A 17,061-nucleotide genomic window follows, 5' to 3' on the forward strand; every position below is an offset into this window, starting at 1 on the left:
CCTTGTAAATGAAGTAAGTTACAGATACTGAAAAATAAATACGTACAATAAGAACAAAAATGCGGTATTAGTATTACTGGTACTTTCATGAGTTGACTGAAATCAAATGCAGAAAGCATGGAGGGATGTATAACAAAAGAAGGGGATTATGTGTACTGGCTGTGTTTTACAAGCAAACAACTGTTGTTTTGAAAATACCTGGACGGCTGTAATTATTGATGCAGCTTTTCCATCGCAGACCAATGCAAACTTTTGATTCTTAGGTGCAAATTATTTTCCTGATAATTTCAGAGACAGATGATTTGTTTTTTTCCTTTTCCCGTAAGAAAATCAAGATTTCTCTTTAAAAAGGAGGAAGGGAAAATCCCCACCCAAATTGTGTTGTCATTAACACTGAGCTAGTGTTAGCTAGCTAACTAATAGAGTTACAGTGTTTACATTATTAACTGTCAGTGAAAAAGATACCAATCAATATAATTTTCTTCTTTGTTTAAGGCTTATCAAAGACGGCAAATAGAAATATAGGTTTCATATGTTATCAAAAAGCTATTAATTCAAAATATTTGGTGCTTGCTAATTCCATTTATTAAGGACGCAGTAAGCTAATTTTTTTCTGTCTGAGGATAATGTAACTAAGAATTCACATCTTCAGTTCTCATTTCCTCATTCCTGTATTCTTTTCTTATTGTCCTTGTTATCTTTTTCTTTTTTTCCTCTTTCTTTCTTCTCTTTCTTCTTTTTCCTTTTCCCAAAGTGTGGAGTTCTGGAGTTAAGAGTAATATTTTGAAGTTCTTTGGCAGTTGAAAATTTTAAGGCCATATGAAGATTGTATCAATTGTTTTTTCTGACCGACATGAAACAGGCCCTATAAAATCAGTACTGTGAAATTGTGTAAGTGTAAACTGTGGTGCATAAAAATGACTTTTTACTGTGTACCAATGCTGAGGTACTGGTGCTTGCTGGTGTTCCAGGAAAAACACATAGAATTCATCAGCTGCCAGAAACTGAGAGGGGAAATTTCAAAAGAAGGTTCTTAACCAGTTCATAGAGCTCTTAAATACACTATGTTCGGTTTTAGAAAATGTTTGGATCTCGGTGTAAAAAGCTGAGTCTGAAATGCTGTTCAGGAATTTATCATCTAGGCCTAAAAAATTACAAGAGTAAAAAAAAAAGTAATAAAAAAAAAACAAACAGCAAAAAAACCCCCCACATAAATACCTGAAAGAAAATATTTCCTATTTTTTGGGTTCAAGATGAACCCTTTAGATCACTCAGAATGTGGAAGACCCAGGTACCAAGCCCTAGTTTGAATTATGTACATTAATGATTTAACTATGGTATATGTTACTTGGGACTCTAAGCACTGGATCAAAAGTTATTTTGTGAGGGAGTTAGGCCTTCTTTTCTAGAACAATTATGTTTTCTGATTTAAAAAAAAAAAATACTAAAAAGTCTTCTGTCAGTTTTAGGTATGATGGTTTCAGATCACTTAAATCTAGACTGCATTCCTAATTCAATTGTCTGAACTTGTTAAATTCTCTGAACTGAATCCTCAGTTATGTGTTGCAAGTGAGATTCGGACAGGGAACAGAGGGGATGCAGTGAGTTAAAGGAAAATAAAGACATGATATTTTTCATTTTGGGGGGGAAGGTTGTGATCTCTAGATGAGGGAATACTCCAGATTTGGAGTACAGAATTTTTTTATACAAAGAAAAAAAAAAAAAAGTAAAGTTATTTAAGAGAGGAATATATTGACAATAAATTAACTGTAGTTTAAAAAAAACCCACAAACCAAAACAGAAAAAAAACCCCTGGTCCCTAAGATGATGAAGAAATTCAATCAGTCTGTTTCATTATACATCCTCCTGTGGGGAGAGCTGGCAACAGTCTTTCTAGAGCTGTTAATGAAGAAGTGCAGGCAAATGATCATAGACTCTCTCATATGCAAAGCATTGGCATATGAAAGCAAGTTATAAAACCAAAGGAAATCATTATTGATTTATAAACAAAAATCACCTTTAGGTTTCTCTTGTATCAACACTAAGACAACTACGCAAAGATTCATCATCAAATGAATGTTTTCTTTCCATATTCCTTTACTTGTTATTCATGACACGTATCATGATTCTTAAATGTCAAGTGCTTCAACAGAACACAGTTGCAGTAGAATCATTGTTGAAATAATTGTTCAATTCTACCTTTTTTATGCATGACAAAAATAATTAGAGTTTCTCAATTTAATTGTATAAGCACCGTGCCATTTCTGTTTGAACAGTAGTCTATTTAACAAAAATTGAGCTTGTAGCAATGTTTTCAGGGTCATCAAATATTTTTTCAAAAGGTAAAAACCCCATTTTCTGTATGTATTGCTGTTGATGTTTGAAGGCTCTGGTTCAGTGATGCTTGTGTGTGTCTGTATGGATGCAGTTTTTTTCAGTGACTTAGCTTGTGAGTTATTCTATAAAACACTGAATATATGCCAACCTTCAGCATCAAAGAACTCTGTCTATACGTCACCAACCTTTTCCAAACGCTGCTTACAACATTCAGTTATCTCTGTATTGAATTGCTTGCTTTAATTAACAAAACAAACATTGGACTCAGTATAAAAATAAGCTAGGAACATTTGTTTTGTAGTTGTAAAAAAACCAAACCAAACAACAAAACAAAAAACAACAACAAAAAAATGACCCCATCTGTAAAACCCAAACTCTGAGAGATGAAATGACAATGGCATGCAGGCATCCTATTGAAATACTGATGTCTCTGAGTAAAATAGCCACAGGGATGTTTTAGCCACAGTTTCTATGAAAAAGAAGGGAGAAGCCATAACACAGACATCCATTTACTTAGAAAATAGCTATGGTACCTAAAGATATCATCGCACTACAGTGAATCAGTCAAAGGCCTGGTACAGGTAAGCGTGCTTCAGAGCAACATCTAGTAACTTAACATAAGGAATGTTGAATTAAACTAGTCTCCAGACTGCATTGTAGCAGCTAAATGTTAATATACTCCATCTTATGTCCTATTTTGTTCACAAATACCTTTGGCAGAGGTTAGGCAAAAAATTTTAGACAGCAATAATATTAGCCATTTGCTAGATAAAGTGTAAGTACCTCTAGTGTGGGTCTTTTGAAGAGCCGTTCTTCATTCTTCCACTAATAACTTGAAGAGCAATACTTTGAAAACATGTGTTTAGGTAGGAAGGGGAAAAACATTAATTGAACTTACTGCTTCATACACTTCAGAAAGAGATAAAGATAAAAAGTATCCAACTAGGAAGATTGCTGGAGTTATTCAGGCAGGTTTTTTTGAAAGGAAATCTGGTTGTATTGGTTCACATAATCAAAGTTAAAAGTAAGTATTAAAGGGTTTTTTTTTTTTATTTTTGTAGTGGTATCTTATATAATGGCATATTGAAGGCTTGGTGGAAATATTGTCTGTGTACTGAAGTGCTAATACAGAAAGCTATAGTTATCTTAAGAAAAGCAAGTTATTTACAGCCTTACTAGGTCAGTTAATTTTTAGGTGGGTTATTTTCTTCTCCTAATGAGCAACTAGCAGAATCATCTGAAGCACAGAGTTGTGCAATGTGAAATTTAGTTGCCCAAACACCTTTGGGCGAAGAAATACAGTGAGATATATGTTTTCTGAATAAATATTTTTAGTATATTTAGGGAAAGAAAACTGAAAAATTAAAGGGAAGTTCATCTAGATCTCAATTTTCACTTTTAAATTTCAGTCTACAAAAAGACTGAAGGTGTTATCGTGAAAGGCAGCTTGAGTGAAATATGAGCATAAAATCACTGAGTTTATGTTCTCTGGGAAAGAAGAAAAGCTGGAAAGTAATGCGGTGGGGACTGAAAAAAATAAATCCCAATAAGTTGGGAAAGTAGTAGGTGAGAACATGGGAAAATGTAAGAATAGTCACAATGGACCAGAGGTTTATCTAGCCCAGTATTTTGTCATTGATAACATTCAAAGGATAGAATGTAAGAATAAGGCAGCACATAGTAATATTTTTTTATCAAAGTTCTTTTACTATGCAGGTTACAGACTCCCTGAGCGAGATATTATAGCTGTGTTTTCTGCTTTTAAAAGACTGGTCTGTGTATTTGAGGAATTTACAGAGAAGGTTACAAAGTTTGTGAAGAAATGAAGGTTGAGTTGATTTTAATAAGATGCATATAAAAGTTCTATAAATATAAGGGCACAAAGGAACCAAACTGTTTTCTGCTGGGATGTAGCCTTTTAGGACCAAATGGACAGCACAGGGGTTAAATGGGCTTGAATACCAAAACACTTTAATCACAGATACATGTGGTTTCACAAATTATGCAACTTCCCTGCTCCACAGGAGAAACGGTGCAGTCCAGGAGAGAAGCTGGAGTGGGGTGGGTGAGTGTGGCAGCTCATTACGTGGCCTCCCTGTCCTACAGCGTGGGAGGTGGCTCAGTCCGGAAGTTGGGCAGGTCAGCATAGCAGGTCTGTCTGGGAGATGCGCAGTCCTGAGGCTGGGATGTGGGATCCCCCAAATGTCTCTCTGGTTCACTTTTCTTCAGCGTCTTTATTTCTTGTTGGAGTTGTCCCCTGTGTACCCATTGAGTCTCTTCCATGTCCCTGGCACTATCAGTTAGAGGATTGGGTAGAGAATATTCAGGTCTTGATTGGCATGTTCACTCAACACCAACAACTGCCTGTTGTCATCACTGGTGCTTACAGTCTGCGCCTCTCAAAAATTCTCATTATCTTTTCAGTGGTGTTTTCACGCTGATTAACAAGTTCTTTGTGCTAAGTTAACCTCTATTGTTATAACCAAGTTTCACACAGGCTCAACCTATGCCAGCTACCACACTGGACCAAAACAGGATAACCTTTGGTCACAAGCAGGTAATTTTGTTACTGTGATCATGCACTATGTTTGCTATATTTAGAAATTTTAGTGCAGCTGAGCCTTGCTATTCTTCTATATTGATTTTTATGTGTATCAATCTAAGTCAAATTTCCTTCTATAGTATAGTAACAGGCCTTCTGGATAGAGGAAATAGCACAGATAGCCTATTTCTTGATTTTAGTACAGATTTTTTTCACCTTTGTAAGCTCAGGAAATGTTATCTAGATACCACCAATTTACGAAGGGCTGCAGCTGTGTTTGAAGATAGCACTAGTTTAGACTAATAAGATCAAATTAAAGAAATAGCTGGAAAAGTGTAGGAAGTTATCCAGTAGGTAAAGGGAAATGTTTTGCATTTAGGAAAATCAACTTAAAAATTATCCCTTGTATCAGCATACAATCTAAAACAATTGGTTAAATTTGACATCTGGAAGTTATAGTGGATAACAGGCTAAATGTGAGTTTCGTTGCAATCAAAAAAGAAAAAAAACTACTAAAAGTTTTTCTCTGATTGCTTTATAGGTAGGGCAATACATAATGGAATTAAATTACAGCAGCATAAATTTAGATTTTATAATAGGGAAGCTAGGTAAGTACAAACTGTAAAACCTCTTCCTTAGAGCTTTTTTTAAAGAACAGGTTTGATAAACATGAGCTACCTCCTAAGTAAATCTCCTTGTAGGTTCCCTCTCAAGATTTTAAAAAAATTATTTCTTCAGCAGTAACTTTCTATGGAGCAATGGTAAATGGTTTTGCAGACTGATTCACACATTCAGGCTATAATGTCATGTGTATAGCTAAACCCATGATCAATATGCAAGCATTGATTGTTATGTGTTACCTGAACACTTCGGTATGTTTGTGGTACTTTTTCTTTGCCAGCTGCCACTCAATATGAAATTGAATATATACAAGTAGAACACGAGGAAATGCCCTACTGGACCTCATGAATTTTCACAGAACAATGGAGGAAAGCAAACGTCTGCTGCTTATCGCTGGTGTGATACCAAGGACCTCAACATTGCCTTAGTTTTTAAATAAACTGGAGGCCAAGTTTAACTGAAGAGCATAAGAGAAACAGCATCTCTGAGTTAATGTAGAATTTTTCCTCCCCTTGATACGGGGAGACAATCCTTTTGAGCTCCACAGACATTACAGTAGTTCTGAGACAGTTGCAGAATGTATATGTAAAGGCTTAAGGCAATTTCAGCCAAAGAATTTCTTAAATTATATGTTCTTGCTTAAAGTCAAGGTGATGTATCCATCTGTAATACTTCATATAACTGCAGCTTCAGTCTCTTTGCTGCAAGAATTCTGCTCCAGTGATCTCTGGGTATTATCCACATTTAAATTGGTGACCTTGGTTCAAATGGCCTACGGAATGCATCCCAGACTGGTAGGATGGCACTAGTAGGGATATTTTATGATACAAGGAAAGAGGTGCTTCTAAAAATGTTTTGCTTCAATGGTATGCTGCATATTTAAACACCTTTTTAAATGCCTTTTTTCCTCTTTCATTGATAGCAAAGAAAGCATACATTAGGCAAAAAGGATAAGCTGAACCCAGGGAAAACTCTGTGCTAAGTTTGATGGGACTGTTTTTTCTCTCCTTTGACTATTGGACAGCCACCTTCACTGAACTATGACTCCTCCTTTTTTTCTTTTTTTTAACTCCCTTGTCACAGTCAGTTACAGATAGTTTTGATCACAAAGGAGAACCAAGGAGAAAGTTTCAGAGATATCCAGAGCTCATATCCTATTTTATCATTGACGTGTAGAACAGAAGAATTTACTTTCAGAGCTTTATACTGTTGTTTGCAGATATGTCTGTTGTATGCAGATGTTTCCTTCTATCCAGCTCCTGTAAAATTTTGAGCTTAAAGATGAAAAAGGAGAAAAGAAAGATTCCTGAGTCTGAACTATGAAAAGAGAAAGTACAGCAATGTGGCTGTATCACAGGAGATGTCAATAGTCTGACTACCTGTGTTCATAAAAGTTCTCATGCCACTTCTATAGATGCTTTTGGTTTTTTCTTAAACGGTTCATTTGGTCAGACTCTGAAGTATGATTCACTAGAAGAGTTCTGAAAATTGTCAATTCAGACATGATTTAGCTAATACTACTGTGTTCTCTGTTACAGGGTTCAACATTAGCATGTCTTTTTGTCATGTAATTATGTAAGCAGTTGATTAAAACCGAAGCATTGCAGTGGCTGTTCACATTGAACAGTAGTAGTTCCTTTTGCTCTAACATCAGCAGTTTTTGATTACTCCCTAGAGATATATACAATTTAATTGGACTAGAAGAACATTTTTATAATGCCTTAAAGTTTACCTCTAGTTTGAGTGTGGTATCTTAGACAGTCATGATGTTAACACACACAATAGAGGAAAGGAAGTGCTCTACTGGACCTCATGCTTACAAATAAGGAAGAACTGGTTGGGAATATAAAGGTCAAGGCAATCTTGGCCTCAGTGGCCATGAGATGGTAGAGTCAAGGAGCCTAAGAGCAGGCAGCAAGGCAAAAAGCAGGAGCACAACCCTAAAATTCAGGAGAGCAGACTCCAGCCTGTTCAAGGACGTGTTTTGAAGAATCCCATAGAAGACCATGCTGGAAAGAAGAGGGGTCTAAGAGAGCTGGTTGGTTTTCAGGGATCACCTCCTCTATGCTCAAGAATGGTCCATCACAATGAACAAGAAATCAAATAAAAAGGAAGAAATGTGGAAACAAGGACAGGTGACCCAGGAAGAACATGGAGGCACTATTTGAATGTGAAGGATTAGGAAAGCCACAGCCCAACTGGAATTGAATCCGGTGAGGGACATGAAGGACAGCAAGAAGGGCTTCTACAGGGCTTCAGGGCTATATCAGCAGCAAAAGGAAGACTAGGGAAAATATGGACCTGCTGCTGAGTGGGGCACGGGACCTGGTGAAAACAGAAGTGGAAGAGGCTGATGTACTGAGTCTCCTTTGTTATGGTCTTTACCAGTAACATTTGCCTTCAGGAATACCAGATCCCTGAAATCAGTTTACAAAAGTAGTGCTGTAATGAATCACTGAATCTTATGAGGTGCATAGATATTGTAGCTTGGTGATTATCCCTATCTAATGAATCAGGCACCTGTTGGATACTTTGGGCTCTATGTGTGAGCCTGTGTGTGTGTGAATATTTGTGTTGCATATAATTACAATGCATGTATGTATATTTTATTGTACCATATTCTGTGGTTAATCACAAGGAGAGGATATTTTAAGTTATTTAAAGGCTATTTTAGAGACTGTTTATGTTAAGGAGTATAAAATGGCTATAAGCTGACCATGAATAAGTTTAGGATAAAAATAAAAAGAAAGCTGTATTGTATACGTAAGAACACTGAGAAGCTTTGAAACAGCTTTTTAATACACAAGAAAGGTAGCTGAGTTTATGATAGACTATATTAACATTAGGCATACAATTATAGAGCATGGGTTCCTTTCCAGGAACAGGGGCTGACCTACATACCATAGGAGATCCAGCATACTTTTTCCTAGCACAAAACAGTGACTGTGTTTTGCATGTTTTTCATCATAGTTTATACACTTTAATCTCTGAATTAAATATTTTACAGCAGAAATTATCTACTAGACTGAAAGACATTTTTCGTAGTTTTACATTTCTATTTTATATTCTTTGCTCAAATAATTTAATCACTGTTTTATGTAAATACACTGCATATATAACAATAAAAAGATTGCTAGGTGAGATTGAAAAAGTAAATCATGGAATATAATGTAGAAAAATCAACTCCTAGCAGGATTTGTACAAGCACTTTAGAATCTATGAGATGTAGACTGGAAGAAGCTAGATTGGACTAGGACTGTTATTTTAGTGTGGTTCTTGCAGACATGAAAAAAAAACCTGAAGAAAAATAAAGCACTGACTATTAGTTGTTCCATACATTTTTATAATACTTGGAATAGTTTACAACTTACAAATTTTAAATTATATTGTATTAATTGGAATTGAACTGGGATTCAAAATGAGGGTCAAATTTTGCACTCTAATCCAGTGGAAGCCATATGCTAATTAAAGATACATAAAAGGATGAAATTAATAACAGTGACTTAAACTTGAAGAAAAATGAGTTGGTTTTATTTTTCTGTGTATCTGCTCATTTCAAAGGATGACCATACTTCCACAGGATGTCATTTACCTTGTTAAATTGTGCAGAGATTTAGTTTTTCTATCTGTTCAGATCCAATTCTAAATAGCTTTTCTTCTGTAAATAACTATCATAGCTAAATAAACAAACATACTACTTCTGCAGAATTTAACTAATTGCTTAAATAAAAATTGTATTTTCTTTTACAGACACAATATATGTGGCAAGATCAAACTCTGCCATTCACAAATATAATATTTGGGTTTCAGATTACTGTCAGCTATTCTGGTTTAATATTTGTGATGTTTGATATTTACATCACAGCTTTGCTGCCAAGATGATGAGCATAATTACTGTAGAGATGCAGGCATAATTATGATAACCTTGTTTTTAATCTTTCCCGGTAGGATTTTGGAGATGATGGGTCCTTGTACATTACTAAGGTTACCACAACTCATATGGGAAATTACACCTGCTATGCTGATGGCTATGATAAGCTCTATCAAACTCATATTCTCCAAGTGAACGGTAAGGAAAAATGTTCTAATTATCAAGTCATAAGAGACTTGGGATTTGGATTTTGTTAAGCAGATCTGTTGTTGCTGTTTTACTTTTTTTATATTGTGTTACAGCTTAACAGAAAAAGAGATACAATTATTTTTCCGTAGTGTTCTCCTATAAATAACCTTGTAAAACAATAAAATATAATAATTTTCATTTATTACTTCCATATGAATAATAGTTCTTAAAAGGAGTAAAGATAGTCCAGAGGACAGACTTTGCACTGTGAACTGTTCACCTGTGAGGATGTTTAGCATGTTATCTGCAGAATAATAAGTGTTTTTATATATACATACATATACACACACACAGATAAAGTAGTTTTTAGTATTAATTTAGTAATTCTGGAGAACACACTAGGGAAAGAGAAGTGCATAGGTCTGTTGTGTTAAGAATGTTGCATTTAATATAAAATTAAAAAAATGCACTGCTCTGAAAGTTTTGTAATTGATGTAGGCTTCTATATTCACATTTATTAGTTTAAAATCTAACCATGATTTTAGTAGATTAACTCTAGGCATATAGATTTGAAATCTTGATCTTTACATTTTCCTGCATCTGTTCAAGTTATAAGGACCACTTTCCTGAACTCTGTACTTGGACAAAACTTAACTGCAATTGTTACTGGTGCCCTGAAGACAGGCCTTTCCCTTCTCTTGAACCGTAGTACCCTCTCCTAGCTCTTTTTCCTATATGTAATTTTTTTTCTAAATTATTTTAAGCAGTTTTTCTCCTCCACTGATGAAGGGTGCAAGGGTCCCACTGTACTGTATCCCCAGTGAGGTTTAATGTCTTTTTTTTTTTTTTTGAGTGACCTTGTACTTTCCTGTTATTTCAATGTTTGTATTTATCTTTGACTCTTAAGTCTACCTTTCTGCATTAAACTGCCATTTTTTGTCATCCTATGTTGATACTTAATCCTATCCAGAATCATGTTTGAACTCAATCTTCTCCTGCAAATTTACTTTGCATTAACAGGCTCTAACTTTCTCCTGAAGCATATTCTAGACCTAGTTTCTTGGCCACTGCTGTTGTCATCATTCTTTGTTTTGTTAATTGCTAGTCAGTTGTATAAACTCTTATTGTAATTGACTTTTCTTGACACTTCTTATCCAAAAATGCTGAAATATTCATATCTTTCATTGATATTCACACCAAATGCAGCTTCCAAGATTATTTTACTTGTCTTTTAATATGATTCATTCTTCTTTTAAAAGCCTTTTTTTCCACTTTCTGTTGTTAATATCCTTCACACTTGAAATGACTTTGATGTTTAGTGCTTGTTTGCAGTTTTCTTAACATGCTGTCTCTGCCATTGTGTTTATCCAGGAAGCTAGCTTAGAATATCTATTTATCCATCTCTCTTAATATTTTTTTTCCACTTTCTCCCCCCACCCCACAATACTTCGTAAATTGAGTGTCCTCCTTGAGCTAATACATGGCATCAACATCTTTTCCTCCTTCAAATTTTGCTTCAGGAATTCTTTTAGGTTATTTAGGTCAGGTAACAAATGCTGGCTAAACTAGTGAGAAGACAGAAGTGCAGTTTACTTGTATTTTAATTCCTGCAGACAGCAGAATTATTGGTGAGTTGGGCACGTTAGAAGGTCCTTGACCAACTTTCTTCTCCTCTGTTTCATGTGTTCTGGTTTACCCTAATTTATTAACAAAATTATATTCTTATCAACACATTCCCTACCTATTCCATTGTATTAATAATCCTGAAATGGAGCATTGCAACAGTTAAAATACTAGGATTCTTCATGTCTGGCTCAGTTCAGCACACAATGAGGCAAAACTCCACTTAAATTGAAGAAGGTTTTCTGCAAGACTAGAAAATCAAGAAACATAGTTTGGGATGGGTGAAGGAGGACAACTGTAGATTTTTCTGGTGATGAAGTGTCTGTTAGGAAATTGTATATTTCATCTGGAAACCACTGTAAACCCGCTGTTGCTGCTCTGTATCATTCATACAAATTTGAAGTTGCCCAAACAAATCGACTGGTCCATGTTTGCTCTGCTCAGATAGCTGCTTTCCACAAGCTGACACTGGAGTGGTATCTTCCAACACCGTTTTGGATGTTGATTTTTTGGGGAGTGATGGAAAGGAGAAGGCAGTCCCTTTGAGCAATAGGATTGTTTGCTCTGTGTATTGTGGATAAACGGAGTTAAACCCATTGAAATTAAAGGTCAAATGAACAGCTCTTCCACAGTTTAGATCTGTACTTCTAAGCAGTAATCTTCCTAGGCACAGGCCTCTTGTAGCTGTGATAATGACTAATTAATATAATGATACTTGTATTAACAGGACAGTCAGTCAAAAGGTTAATGAGATAATGAAGCTCTGTTGATCACAAAGATCTAATGTGAAGGTTCAATGAAAACAATGTAATTAGATTATAAGTTCTTTCTTGATTTCCATTTGTGTAAATCTATATATTTTTAGAAAAAATATTTCTATATTTTTCATCGACCAGTTTACAAATATTATATGTATATATAATTCGATTTCTTTTTCTTTTAAGATTAAAATCTTTAGGGAATTTTTTTGTAGTTTTGAATTGCCTGGTACAGTACTAAAGAATAATGAGCTTCCTTTATAATCTTAACAATACAGATAATCAGCACTGTAAAAGACATGTTTTATGGTGAGAAAATTCAGTCTAATCTTAGAGAAATTATATGGTAAATATTGTAAGCAATATTATAATAAGTTGGTATTTAACCCTTTTTCATATCAACTATTAAAAAACCCCCAAAATACAAAGTTGTAATGGTGCAGGAGTAACCGTTTTATTAAATAATGCTTATTATTAGCATTTATATAATACTTAAAACTTTCAACCTGTATAATTTTGTGACTATATGATTCTGAGACTATATGTATTTGAGCCTGTCAGTCTGATTTTTCTTTTTTTCCCTCCCTATATATGTGATATTGAAATTCATTCCATCAGGTATTTTTCCTTTACTGTTGTTGACATGACATGTCATAAACCCCATGAATTAGAAAGTCTATGGTATATGTGATGGTATCACTGAAGACAAAGGGAAGCTATGTAATTCAGTCTCCCATAAAATATTTATAATATGAACTCCATAATTTTAATTTGTTCATTAAAATCTATCTTTACTTAATCTGTATTTCGGAAGGATTTGTGTCATCTCCCGTATGCTTGTTTACTAGCCTCTGTTTTTTTTCCACAGCAGCCATTCAAAAGTTGCTGGTAGAGTTCTTCCAAACAAAGTAGTAAACAGTGGTCAGAGCAAAAAATTTGTAACAAACTCAGATATTCTTGTAATATGCGTTGTTGTATTTGGTAGGGGGCTACCTGTCTCTAAAATGCCCTTTGATGGTATTAATATATTCACTTAACCACTTTATATGCCAATATTCAGATATTTAAGACAACAGAGATGTATACATCAGTTAAGTGAAAAAAACAGAATTTGAGTAATAAAACAAGATTTTTTCCTGATGTTTATGTTATTGCTTATGTTAACTGAAGTGTTAAAGGAGCATTATTAAAATGACTGCTCTTTCTTGTTCTTAGGATTACATGAATGTGATATCTACATCTGTCACAAAAAAGCCTTGAAAATTGCTTTTGAAAAAGCTGAAATACCTAGAAAGTTTGCGTTTTCTCATTAACTCAATGTTTATCAAGTTACAGATCTATGCTGTCTATAACCAGAGGTGTTAATTTTATTGATCACGATGGCAGTTATAGACATGATACCGAGATGAGTTTAAATTGAATTTTTTTTATAACTCAGTTTTTCTATTTTACAAGCATATACATGTCATAGCCTAGATTTTTCAAAGTGTAAATTTGAGGAATTTCACTTTTGGAAAGCTGTTTCTAGACAATAAACACGATGTCATTAGCCATATTATTAAAAAAAGGAAGACTACCTTCAAATTCAAACCTGCTCTAAAAATGGTGTGAGTTTATGGTACATGTTACAAATCAACTTAATATACATGTAGCACCAGTGTGAAATTTTTCTTTCTGTTTGTGTATTAACAATGTTACCCTACTCACTGAGCTTTCACATTGATTTACAAGGCAAGTTCTTTTCAGAGAGGTGACAAGAATTTTCCCCACCTTAGTTCCAAGACAAAAGGCTTATTAAAAAAACCCAAAAGTTTTGGTACCTTAAGGTAAAGAAAAGAGAGTCCAGACCTTCAGCCATATATAAATCGGTGATTTATGGTGTCTGAAGAATTGTTTAACACTTTTGTTTTTCCAAATAAAATATCCCAATTTAATCAAAAAGAAGAGTTATGTACACCAGTAGAAGAACTTAGTTCACTTTATATATTAAATGTTTCTTTCTTTAACACATATATTCTCCCTGGATTCCAGACAGCTTGAACGGACTATTTTCTCTTTTTTCATGCCCCTCCCCTCCCTCCCTCGTTACACCTGACTGAAATAATCCTCAGGTGTTTTTATAGCAATTGTAAGATGTATTGAATAGTCACATACTCACCATATTTGAAAACAACAGTCTCGCATAGCTTTTTGAACTGAATGATAAGAGATGTAGGAGTCATTCAATTACATATTATATATGCTTCTGCTAAATACAGTCATGCAATGTTTTCTCTCACTTCCCTTTTTAACCGATGTAATGACCTCTCCCTTATAAGGTAGGCTTTTTTAGGTTAAGATATTAAAACATACCTATTTGAAAGTCAGCAGGAAGAATCACATTATTTGCATACTTAAAATTTGCTTTCTGCTAATATTTATGATCAGTTACACAAAAAAGTCATAGAAATGAACTCAAAAAGTTTGTATTAAACTTGTCATATCAAATTAATTTTTTAGACTGAGCCCACACTGCACTAATATTTTAATTGCGTGCATGCCTCAATTGCACACTTCTTGGGGGCATATTACAGGTAGGCTTCAGGGTAATATGAAATAAAAAATTATAACACAAAACAGGGGTAGAAAAACTTTTCTAGTTTTATATAGATAACCTATCAGACACAGATTTGCTGAGGAAAGTGGGAAATGGCAGCAAATAGAGGAAAGACAGGGCAAGAAATAAACTCTAGTGTCATTCAGGTACCTCTGTGTCTGGGAAAACATTGCTAAAGGGAAGAGGAGCTACTACAGAAACATGGGATAGTAGAAGAAAACTCAGACCTGCTTTCACTTGAGCAGGTCCTCACCTTCACATCTCCTAACCCTTGAGTAGTTAATTTAGCAACAGTAGCATCTTGTGATGCAGGGTTTGATTCTGTTTGTTTGTTTAGGAAGTATTTGGTTTCAGTTTTAGTATTTTCTAAAACTTTGCTAAGAATAAAGTTGCCCCAGATGTATCATCTGCCTTTTGCCCAAGCTAAACTAATACATTTGTTTTTCTATTCAATTAAAATTCTCCAAAATTGGACTGTTAGAAAATTTCTCTTCACACGCACTCAGTAGAAGTCTGTCAAGGCCTGGTAGTTAAATTCACGTAAGTTCTTATATGCAATGATAGTATTTCACTGGCACAAAACAGACAAGAACTATCCTAAGTAGTCAGAATGCAATGAGTTGCAATGCTTTGCTATTGGTCCGAAAAGCTGTTTGTGTTGCTGAGGTGTTTGAGAGCGTTAAATGATGGTAATCCTGCATCTAAGGACATGGAGCTCCTTGCCCTTCTTGAGGCAAGGTGGAGAAATACGCTATTTGGCTTTGATGCAGTGGGAAATCTGCAACATGGGATAGGCCACTAAGGGATCTTCTGTCAAGAAATGCTGAACAGGGTAGACATAAAAATTGGACCCTAGGAAATGAGGCAGAGTAAGACTCGGAGCTGAGGTGCCAAAAGAGGCTCAGGCCATCTGGGCGTGCAGTCAAGTGGGACTCCATAGAGGAACACAGTGAGGAAGACGAGGTCTCAGTATGGAAAACACAGATCCTATGTGAGAGGAGGCAGAACAGGGAAGAAGTGGAGGAGGAACAGGAATGGGAATGTCAGGTTTGATATGAAAAGTAGACATCTGCACCCATAAAAGCGAAGTCCCTTCCAGAAACTCAATAGAAACATTAAATCCCTGATTTTTATGTGTTCTTGCTCTCAGCTGGTAGTCTAAGTAATTAGCAGCCATAATTTTCACACTTTTAATCTTCTTCTATGTTCTTTTATTATTTTTTTGAAGTTTGCGTATTGGGGTTATGTATAATTTTCCATGTATATGATTTGAAAAGACCCTCATCTCTAACTAGGTTTAAAATATCCCTGAAACCTACTGATTTTTGCATCTTATCCGAGATACAGTACATTTGTGTATTTCTTGCTATGTAGAAATCTGAGGCATTTCTGTGCTCTAATAGGACAGCATGCTGTGACATTTCTTGTAAACAGTTGGATAGCATTTGAAAATATTTAATCTCATGCCAAAATAGACACAGTTAATTTTTGATCTTGTTATCTTCTTCCATTATCAACTGATACTTCATTCTCTATCCAGCTATGTTTTGTGACACCAGCTAGGTATTCCACATTTTTAAAGCTGCATTAAACAAAACTTTGGAGAATAGGAAATATGCTTCTTTAACCTTCATTACAGTTAATTTTTTATTGTTAGAAACAACCTCAAGCAAGTTCTCTATATACATAAATAAAGATAAGATCATTAATTACTCATCTAAAAAATCTACACAGCAAGATTTTTAAATCTTGCTTAATCATTGATTACCAATAGGAATATGTCCACTGTGATGTCATATGCCCTCTCTCTGCCAATACTGATGTGTGGTGTGTAGCAGATTTCTAGTTGGTAAGCATATACTGCAGCAAGTTTCCAAACCTTGGAAAAGTGATGTCAACAATTCTTATATTTTGCTAATAATGAAACTCGGAAGACTAGTCTTATAAACTTCCTGTTTAACATCTTCATTAATAATCTGGATTATTGGGCAGAGTTGTACCTTCAGCAGGTTTGCAGATGACACCAAACTGGGAGGAGTGGCTGATACACCAGGGGGTCATGCTGCCATTCAGAGGAATCTTGACAGCTTGGAGAAATGGACCAGCAGGAACCTCATGAAGTTCAACGAGCAGAAGTGCAAAGACCTGTACCCAGGGAATAACAACCCCATGCACCAGTATATTCTGGGGCCCACCCAGGTGGAAAGCAGCTTGGCAGAAAAGGATCTGGGGGTCCTGATGGACACCAGGTTAAACATGAGTCAGCAATGTGCCCATGTGGTAAAGAAGGCAAATGGTATTTTGGGCACAGGAGGTCCTGTGTGAACATCAAGAAACACTTTTTTTACTGTGCGGGTGGCCAAGCACTGGCACAGATTGCTCAGAGAGGTAGTAGAGTCTCCTCTCTTGGAGATATTCTAAAACCTAGATATGGTCCTGGGCAACTGGCTCTAGGTGGCCCTGCTTGAGCAGGGGGACTGGACAAGATGATCTTTGGAGGTCCCCTTCAACTTCAACCATTATG

General features: G+C 35.3%; 1 protein-coding gene across 3 annotated transcripts in view; it reads left to right on the plus strand.

Annotated features, from left to right (window-relative positions):
* The window catches only part of FSTL5 (follistatin like 5), a 300,770-nt gene that overhangs the window by 213,170 nt on the left and 70,539 nt on the right, over window positions 1-17,061 (plus strand). For all 3 annotated transcript variants that reach the window (XM_059817815.1, XM_059817816.1, XM_059817817.1), the window contains exon 7: window positions 9,449-9,569. In XM_059817815.1, the coding sequence (XP_059673798.1) occupies window positions 9,449-9,569 (121 nt within the window). The remainder of the gene's footprint in view (window positions 1-9,448; window positions 9,570-17,061) is intronic.

The sequence above is a fragment of the Gavia stellata genome, chromosome 5 (assembly GCF_030936135.1).
Source record: "Gavia stellata isolate bGavSte3 chromosome 5, bGavSte3.hap2, whole genome shotgun sequence".
NCBI lineage: Eukaryota > Metazoa > Chordata > Aves > Gaviiformes > Gaviidae > Gavia > Gavia stellata.